This window comes from Physeter macrocephalus, chromosome 11 (genome assembly GCF_002837175.3).
Source record: "Physeter macrocephalus isolate SW-GA chromosome 11, ASM283717v5, whole genome shotgun sequence".
Classification (NCBI taxonomy): Eukaryota; Metazoa; Chordata; class Mammalia; order Artiodactyla; family Physeteridae; genus Physeter; species Physeter macrocephalus.
The window spans coordinates 148,755,589-148,766,027 of NC_041224.1; the positions used below are offsets into that span (position 1 = coordinate 148,755,589).

At 37.6% G+C, this 10,439-nt stretch overlaps 1 protein-coding gene across 1 annotated transcript in view; it reads left to right on the forward strand.

The window, feature by feature from the left end:
* Nucleotides 1-10,439, forward strand: part of RAD51B (RAD51 paralog B) — a 334,908-nt gene that overhangs the window by 6,543 nt on the left and 317,926 nt on the right. The window contains exons 3-4 of the mRNA XM_055088495.1: nt 2,055-2,168; nt 6,258-6,374. Of these exons, the coding sequence (XP_054944470.1) occupies nt 2,055-2,168; nt 6,258-6,374 (231 nt within the window). The remainder of the gene's footprint in view (nt 1-2,054; nt 2,169-6,257; nt 6,375-10,439) is intronic.

Sequence of the window (10,439 nt, forward strand, 5' to 3'; positions counted from 1 at the left end):
CATCAGTGTCTTATAGTTTTCTGCATACAGGTCTTTTGTCTCCTTAGGTAGGTTTATTCCTAGATATTTTATTCTTTTTGTTGCAGTGGTACATGGGAGTGTTTCCTTAATTTCTCTTTCAGATTTTTCATCATTAGTGTATAGGAATGCAAGAGATTTCTGTGCATTAATTTTGTATCCTGCTACTTTACCAAATTCATTGATTAACTCTTGTAGTTTTCTGGTGGCATCTTTAGGATTCTCTATGTATAGTGTCATGTTGTCTGCAAACAGTGACAGCTTTACTTCTTCTTTTCTAATTTGGATTCCTTTGATTTCTTTTTCTTCTCTGATTGCTCTGGCTAAAACTTCCAAAACTATGTTGAATAATAGTGGTGAGAGTGGACAACCTTGTCTTGTTCCTGATCTTAGTGGAAATGGTTTCAGTTTTTCACCATTGAGGACAATGTTGGCTGTGGGTTTGTCATAATGGCCTTTATTATGTTGAGGTAAGTTCCCTCTATGCCTACTTTCTGGAGAGTTTTTATCATAAATGGGTGTTGAATTTTGTCGAAAGCTTTTTCTGCGTCTATTGAGATGATCATATGGTTTTTCTCCTTCAGTTTGTTCATATGGTGTATCACATTGATTGATTTGCATATATTGATGAATCCTTACATTCCTGGGATAAACCCCACTTGATCATGGTGTATGATCCTTTTAATGTGCTGTTGAATCCTGTTTGCTAGTGTTTTGTTGAGGATTTTTGCATCTATGTTCATCAGTGATATTGGTCTGTAGTTTTCTTTCTTGGTGACATCTTTGTCTGGTTTTTGTATCAGGGTGATGGTGGCCTCGTAGAATGAGTTTGGGAGTGTTCTTCCCTCTGCTTTATTTTGGAAGAGTTTGAGAAGGATAGCTGTTAGCTCTTCTCTAAATGTTTGATAGAATTCTCCTGTGAAGCCTTCTGGTCCTGAGGTTTTGTTTGTTGGAAGATTTTTAATCACAGTCCCAATTTCAGTGCTTGTGATTGGTCTGTTTATATTTTCTATTTCTTCCTGGTTCAGTCTCAGAAGGTGGTGCTTTTCTAAGAATTTGTCCATTTCTTCCAGGTTGTCCATTTTTTTGGCATATAGTTGCTTGTAGTAATCTCTCATGATCCTTTGTGTTTCTACAGTGTCAGTTGCTACTTCTCCTTTTTCATTTCTAATTTCTATTGATTTGAGTCTTCTCCCTTTTTTTTCTTGATGAGTCTGGCTAATGGTTTATCAATTTTGTTTATCTTCTCAAAGAACCAACTTTTAGTTTTATTGATCTTTGCTATTGTTTTCTTTGTTTCTGTTTCAGTTATTTCTGCTCTGATCTTTATGATTTCTTTCCTTCTGCTAACTTTGGGTTTTGTTTGTTCTTCTTTCTCTAGTTCCTTTAGGTGTAAGATTAGATTGTTTATTTGAGATTTTTCTTGTTTCTTGAGGGTAGGATTGTATTGCTATAAACTTCACTCTTATAACTTCTTTTGCTGCATCCCATAGGTTTTGGGTCATCGTGTTTTCATTGTCATTTGAAGAAACTCATTTCAGCCTGACTCTTTCTGGTCATCTGTTTGTGCCCAAACTCTTTCAGGCACAAGGGCAGTGCCAACATACACCTGAGTTGGATTCTGCTGCTATGTGTTATTACTTGGTGTGTTCTCTGGTATATGCCAAGGTGGATAATTAGAGGATAAGATTATATCATCATATCTTTTAGTTAAGGGCTATTTAGGGGGAAAATACTATAAGAAACATATAAATCTTTGATCTACAGTAAATTTTTTTTAAAATACTTATGGATTTATTTGGCTGCGCCGGGTCTTAGTTGTGGCATATGGGATCTAGTTCCCTGACCAGGGATTGAACTCAGGCCCCCTGCATTGGGAGCGTGGAGTCTTAACCAATGGACCACCAGTGAAGTCCCTGATCTACAATAAATTCTGCTTTTATTTACACATGGATAGTGTCAATTGAAAGTTTCCTTTTAATTCCAGTATCTTTGTTGCACATATATATTTAAAATATTTTCCTTATGTTTTTTAGAATTTTCTATGTCTTTCCCCACTGGAGCTTATGAAGATGACTGGCCTTAGTTATCAAGGTGTCCATGAACTTTTGTGTGTGGTCAGCAGGGCCTGTGCCCCACAGATGCAAACGGTATGTATATATTTTAGAATTATGATCTGATTTTTATTTTGAAACGATTCTGTATCTCGTTTAAAATCTTTTGGACGATGAGGCAAAAGCAAAAATAGAGATGAGCACCTCAAAAATACCAACCCTCACAGCATAGAGTTAGTCCTCTAATAAGAATATATGTAAGAAATGTATGTAGTTTATAAGCTCATGGGAGACAGTTCCTAATTATGGGAATGAGAGGGTAATTGGATTTTTTTTTCTCTGTAGCTGGTACTGATATTTCAAAAGGTCATCTTTCTCTTTTGTTTGTTTGGGTAGGATTTGTGAACCTGATGGTTAAAGTATAATATACTGTTAATTTTAGAATGCTCTTGTCTCTGTAATACTAACTTTTATCATCATTACTTACTGTGCATCATAAAGTACGCCTGTTGGACTTATACTCTCTTACTGATTGAATGAATAATACTTGAAAACTTATCCTCACTCCTGAGAAGAGTTAAAGTGTTTTGTAATAAGCCCTCATCAAGTTGTACTATTATTTCATACTTTCTGTCTCATGACTTTAGCTTTTCAAAATGTAGGTTTAATGCATGGTAGAAAATATCTTGTTTTCCCAGAATAAGAGTTGCCTAAAAGTCTGTCCGGTGTTTGGCAAATGTATTTGTTTATGTGGGTTGTAAATTACTTACCTTACTACCTTATATTGAAATTTGGTAACCACCAAGCAATAAGGTAGGGTCTAACTCTGTGAAGGAGGAAGGAAGGAATATTTGTGTCATTTGAAACTGAAAACAATGAACAAATTGAGTATTTTCTTTTGTTCAGATTTAGCTCATTATCTAAGGAAAATACATTAAAGGCAAAATTGTCAGAAGGGGAATTAGAATTGGAGTTAGAGATGGGCAGTAGTCTTAGCTTTGTCGTTGATCCGGTGTCTTTGAACAGCTCACTTTGTTTTATGGGAGAAGTTAGAGAGTTAAAATAGTATCTTATGATTCTGTGACGAGGTTCAAGTTAACTTGTCACTATTTTGAAGGTTGTAAATCACCAAGAGAACATTTTGGTTTGACATCTGTCATTCTATTTGGTCAATATCTATGGCATATTCCTAGTTAGATAATTAAGTAGGAGATTGTGGGTAGGAAATTCACCTTTAGTCTCCACTTCCATCACCACTTTCAGCTGCACTGTCACTACCATTCCAAATGCCAGTTCAAAAAGCCATCTTTCTCCTTCATTGTACATTACTCATGTAAAATTCTTTAGATTTGAATCCTGTCTTAAATATTGGCTTAGCCTTAGTTCATTCCCTCACAAAGCTTTTTTTGTTAATTTATTTATTCAGTCATTTATTCCTTCAACCAATATTTATCGAGTGCCGGCCACGGATCTGTCAGGTACTGGGGATATTATAGTGAAGATGACTGATAAATTTCCTGCCCTCATGTAGCTTACAGTCTAGTGGGAACAGTCAGACAGTAAACAAATAATAATATGAATGATTAGTTAATTGTAGTAATGATGAGTCCTATCAAAGAAAAGTACAAAGAGCTTAGAAACTGAATAACAGGGACATTACTTAGTTTAGGGGTCCTTAGGAAGGGTTCCCTCAAGGAAGTGATACTTTAGCTCAAACCTGAAGGATGAATAGGAGAGAGATGGACAATGGAGTTGGGAAGGGAGGGAGCAGGGAAGAGTTTGCAGGCACTGTGACTGGGAAATGCAAAGCCCCTGAGAAGAGCAGGAGAATGGTGCTTGTATGGTAAGAAGGTCAGGCCAGTGTGAATGAACGTAGCGGCAAGGAAGAGAGTGGCAAGAGGTGAAGTTGGAATAGCAAGCAGGGGTCAGGTCACTGGGGCCTGCAGACCATGTTAAGGATTTTTGACTTTATTCTGAAAGCAATGACACATCCTCAAAGGGAGTAATCTAATATGTGTTTTTAAAAACTCAGTCTTTAAACATAGACAAGTGATTGAAAAGGAACAAGAAAATATTTGTGAATACTAGTTAGGTATCTATGACTGTATTACAGACAGATTGTGACATGGACTGTTAGTGTGGTACTGATGCCGATGGTATAATGTCAGTTATCATGAGAGATACTTAGGAGGTAGAATGAATAGGATTCGGTGATGATTTGGCTGTGGGTGGTGATGAGGTACAGGAAAGTGTCAGAGATGATTCCTTGATTTTGCTTTGAAAGATTGGGTGGTACCGTTTCCTGAGATGAGGAATATTGGAAGAGGATCAGGTTTGAGGGAGGCAGATCATGAATTCGTTAGTACCTGTTGAATTTTTGGTGCTTGTGAAACATTGAGTAGAGATGCGAAGTAGGCAGTTAAATATGTGAACTTTGAGCTTGAAGGAGAGGTCTGCACTAGAAGCGTGTACTGGGGAGTCATCGGCGTGAACATGGTAGTTAAAGCTGTGAAAATGGGTGAGAGATTGCCTAGAAGGTATGTACAGTAAGAATGTAAGTGTGCCCAAGACCAAGTCCCGCATCCAGCCAACATTTCAAGATCAGATTAGACAACGATGAGTCTAAGAAGCAGCCTCCAAGGTAGAAGAAAACTGGTGGTGTGTCATATCGCAGTGTCCCTCTTTGTCTCACTTATGTACACACTATTATTTCTGAAGTCTTGTTCTGTTAGTTCATTTTAGTAGTTTTTTGAGTCACGAGATCTATTATTCTAGTAATTACATGTATAGTTGCAAAGGAAGTACTTTAATGTTAACAGGTTGGGCTGCCCTTACATGTCTGTAAAGTGTTCCCACACCCACCTATGTTGCCTGATAGATCGTAGGCAATATTTAGGTATTTCTAAATCAGATGAAAGGCACACGCCTTTTACTGTAGCTTTTCTAGTTATTTTATGTGCCTGAATGTAGCCTTTAAAAAACTCTGTGGCAGTCCATGGTTTAACTGATCTAAGAACTCAATAGGTGAGATTAGACAAGAGTGGGCACGATTATGGCTCATACGTATTAATATATTGGTCTTCCTACGCCCTCATATGAGCAGAAGAGCCTTGGATTTGAGACCTAGACTTATTAAGTTGTAAATTTTAGGTGGGTAGAAACTAGGTCTGTTTGAGTTACCACTCTGTTCCCAGAGCTTATCATAGTACATGGCATGCAGTTGGCAATTAATTCATATTTTTTGAATGAATGAAGGAATGAAAGATTTCAGTTCTGTGGCTTGACTTCAGTTTTGGGCAACTTAATATGATAGTAATTTTTAATATTAGAGATTGCAGAGAGGCAAGTGATTTTACACATTGCTGGTGGGTATGTAATCATGTTAACCACATCTGCAAAGACCCTTTTTCCAAATAAGGTAATATTCACAGGTTCCAAGGATTTGATGTGGCTGTCTTTTGGGAGGCCATTTCTTAGTCTACGCCATCCACCTTCAAGCTGTTCTTCGCAAAGCAACCTCGGTTTGAAATGGTAGCTTGGCCATGTCACTCCCTGTTGCTCTCAGCCTACACACCACACTTCAGCAACGCTCTTCCTGATTCGGCCCCTGCTTATTTCTCCAGCCTCATTGCTTGCCACACCACGACCTCGCGCCTTCTTTCAGCCGTTCTAAATGAACTCTTTTTGTTTTTTGTAGTTTTTGTGAGTTTCCATTTCCTTTCTTTCTTGGTTCTTGACCTTTCTTCGTACATTCTTGTCTCTTTGGCAGGAACATGCACATTCCCTTTGCCTGTCTAACAGTCATTTCAGGTTTTAGCTCAGACATCCAGATCTCCCTTGAAGCCTTCCTATATCACAAAATCCAGATCAGGTATACTCTCTCCAGGTCTCCACTTGCCCTGTCACAGTATCTCTTATTTAAGTGTATGGTAATTGCTTAGTTTCTAGTCCTAATTTCATAGTCCCTAGTTGGCTATAAGTACTGTGGGGCAGGGGCTCTGTGTTTTATATCACAGACCCCAAATCTAGCACAGTCCCCAGCACAGAGTAAATAGTTGTTGAATAAATAAATAGAAGAAAAAAAAGGGGATTGGGGTTCCAACTGCTAGAATTTGAGTTTGGAGTTGACTTATGTTTTTGAATAAATATGGAGATTGAAAATAACTTAATCTTTTCTTTGTTCAGGCTTATGAGATAAAGACACAGAGGTCTGCTGCTCCATCACCAGCATTTTTATCTACAACCCTCCCTGCTTTAGATGAAGCCCTGCATGGTGGTGTAGCTTGTGGATCCCTCACAGAGGTAAAAAAGAAACTTTCCAAACCTTCTTCCATTGACTTAGAACCTTCAGAGCCAGGGGAAAAAGGTTAATTAAAAACGTAAATTATTTTGGGAATATTTATCTAAATTAAATTATAAGTACCTCAAGGGCATTGTTCTCCACTCAGTCCCTAGTACAATACTAGTACAGTACATCAAAAGGAAGATGGTCCAAAAAATCCTTGCTGACTGACTGAAATCTGCTTGGGTTGCTGTTTCTTTGAATTAGAAAGTGATGAATATTATGAAATAATATGAAACAATTTGGGGGAATTAGAAAAGATCACTATTTAGTGTATTAGGAAGGTAAATTTGAAATTTTATTAACATGTGAGCAAATTATAGTATTAAACTGAAGTGAGCTATTTTCACTTCCTGTTAAAGATAAAATTTGGTTCTAGGAAGTAATAGGTTGTTGTATTAGTTATATATTGTTGCATAACAAATTACCCCCAGACTAAGTGGCTTAAACAACAATAAACATTGATTTCCGTTTCTTTGGGAGTGGCTTAGCTCAGTGATATTGGAGAAGGATGCGAGGGGGCAGGTTGGGGCAGGTTGGTGCTGGTTGTTGTCAGGAGGTCACGATTTCTCCCCAGAGGGCTTTCCACAGGTTGCTTGAGTCTCCTCATGACACGATGTCTGACTCCCTCAGGCAAGATGGAAATGGCTATTCCTTTGATGATTTAGCTTTGGAAGTTATACACCATCACTTCTGCCACTTTCTCTTCTTTAGAAGCGGGTAATTAAGTCCAGCCCACATTCAAGGAAAGGGAAATTAGACTCTACCTTTTGAAAGAAGTGTCAAGAATTTGAGGATATTTTAAAACCACAACAGTTCTTTTCCTTGAAAACTGCATTCATGTATTTACTGGTCCTCATGTGGTGACTCCATAGACTATGTTTACCAGTACACTCCTGAGGGACTTCTTGCCTCAGAGTTCTAGGGGAATAGATGCTTGAAACAAACTTTTAACAAGAGTAGATGCTTATATTCTGATAGGCATAAATTTAACTGTAGATATTTTCCCTTGAAAATAGGGGACCTGTTTTAGATAGTATACATTATTTTATTTCTGGTCTTCCAAGAAAGATTTTTTTTTATAAAGCTTTTTTTTTTTAAATTTTTATTTATTTTATTTTTGGCTGTATTGGGTCTTCGTTGCTGCACGTGGGCTTTTCTCTCGTGACGAGTGGGAGCTACTTTTCGTTGCGGTGCACGGGCGTCTCATTGCGGTGGCTTCTCTTGTTGTGGAGTACAGGCTCTAGGCACGCGGGCTTCAGTAGTTGTGGCACACGGGCTCAGTAGTTGTGGCTCGTGGACTGAGCAGTTGTGGCTCGTGGGCTCTAGAGTGCAGGCGCAGTAGTTGTGGCACATGGGCTTAGTTGCTCTGCGGCATATGGGATCTTCCCGGACCAGGGGTCGAACCGGTGTCCCCTGAATTGGCAGACGGATTCTTAACCACTGCGCCACCAGGGAAGCCCACCAAGAAAGATTTTAAAATGTGTGTGTGCAATGCCTAGTAGATGCCTATCAGGTAGTAGGTAAATGAACGAGAGTGAATTAACCTTTAATAGAAATTAGAATGTGCTATTGCAGGTAACTGCCACCAGATGGTGCCAGAATCCTATCTTACATAATCTTTTTGTGATCTAGTTGGACCTTTGTTGAAATAGGTTTATTTTTTTTTTAAAAAGAGGCTTTATAGTAATTGTGATCCACAGTTATAAACTTACTTATTTAAATAGCAAAACTTCAGGAAGATTAACCAACAAATACATTTTTATTTTTTAAGTTTTGGAATAGTTTTCAATACTTTTTCAGGTAGCGTTTATCAATTCTTTCTGAATCCAAGAGATAGTTACAAGCCATTAGATGTTTTTTCATCATCTGATTGGCTGACATGGAATATAAATACCCTGATTGCTTATTAGAGGCAAGTTCTCTACTTTCTGTTTCAGCTACAGGTAGCCTCTGCAGTCTTTTGGGGATTTTTCAGCTGAGTACAGGGAGTATTTGTTGACCTTGTATTAAAAACAAAAATTTAATATCTATCTTATGTATACAAGATTAAATACATCCTGCATGTGTAAGTTATGAACATTTATGAGCCTGTGACCCAATATAAAACGCAGAACAATACCAAAATCATTGAAACCAAGTGTGGGCTCCTCCTTGATCCCATCTCTGGCCTTTTATTGGGAGGTAACTTCCATCCTGAATTTCCACCATTGCTATACTTTTTTTAAAAAATTGAAGTATAGTTGATTTACAATATTATATTAGCGTCAGGTGTACAGCACAGTGATTCTACCATTGCTATACTTTTTTTCCCCAATGGTTACCAATACCTATAGTTTTCCTTTATCACCCACATACATAGGAAATGTAGCATTTTATTTAGTTTTGCTTATTTTTGAGCTCTATTACACCATATATTGGTGATTAAATCATATCATATCTCTTCTATGAATTGATTTTTCCACTTAATATTATTTTCTAAGATTTATCCATGTTGCAAGTAGCAAGAGTATAATTCACTTTCACTGCTGTGTCATACTCCATTTTGAAAATATGGCCACAGTTTATTTATCCCTTCTCCTGTGAGTGAACATTTGGGCTGTTTCCAAATATTAGCAGTTTGCTGCTAATATAAACAAGTCCTGTGAAAACTGTTTTACATGTCTCCTGGATCACATGTACAGGTATTTCTCTAGGGCAGAGATTGGCAAACTACTGCCCAGTGATGAAATCCGGCCAGCTGCCTGTTTTTTATAAATAAAGTTTTATTGTAACACAACTATGTTTATTTGTTTACATTTTGTCTGTGGCTGTTTTTGAGATACAAGTCAGAGTTGCGTTACTTGTGATGGAGACCTCATGGTTTGCAAAGCCTAAAATATTTACTATCTGGCTTCTGTCTAGGGTATCTACCTTGGAATGATTTGCTGGTTATTATAGAGTATGCACATAGGTAACTTTGCAGAATCAGGACAAATTGTTTTCCAGAGTGGTTGTGCCTGTTTACATTCCTATGAGCAATGTGCACGAATACCTCTTGCTCCATGTCTTCTTGCCTTGGTATTATCTGACTTCTCAGTTTCTGCCCATCTTTGTGATCTTACTTTTCATTTTCCTGATTACTAATGAGCTGGAATATCTTTTTATAAATCATTCAGCTATTTTAAAAAATAATTTTATTTTATTTTTTTATACAGCAGGTTCTTATTAGTCATCCATTTTATACACATCAGTGTATACATGTCAGTCCCAGTCTCCCAATTCATCACACCACGATCCCCACCCCCCGCCATGTTCCCCCCTTGGTGTCTGTACGTTTGTTCTCTACATCTGTGTCTCTATTTCTGCCCTGCAAACCAGTTCATATGTACCATTTTTCTAGGTTCCATATATATGTGTTAATATACGATATTTGTGTTTCCTTTCTGACTTACTTCAGTCTGTATGACAGTTTCTAGATCCACCTACATCTCTACAAATGACCCAGTTTCGTTTCTTTTTATGGCTGAGTAATATGCCATTGTATATATGTACCACATCTTCTTTATCCATTCATCTGTTGATGGGCATTTAGGGTGCTTCCATGAACTGGCTATTGTAAATAGTGCTGCAATGAACATTGGGGTGCATGTGTCTTTTTGAATTATGGTTTTCTCTGGGTATATGCCCAGTAGTGGGAATGCTGGGTCATATGGTAATTCTATATTTAGTTTTTTAGGGAACCTCCATACTGTTCTCCATAGTGACTGTATCAATTTACATTCCCACGAACAGTGTAAGAGGGTTCCTTTTTCTCCACACCCTCTCCAGCATTTGTTGTTTGTAGATTTTCTGATGATTCACATTTTAACTGGTGTGAGGTGATAAATCATTGCAGTTTTGAGTTTCCTTTGCTTTGCAAAAGCTTCTAAGTTTCATTAGGTCCCATTTGTTTGTTTTTGGTTTTATTTCCATTACTCTAGGCCATGGATCAAAAAAGATCTTGCTGTGATTTATGTCAAAGAGTGTTCTTCCTATGTTTTCCT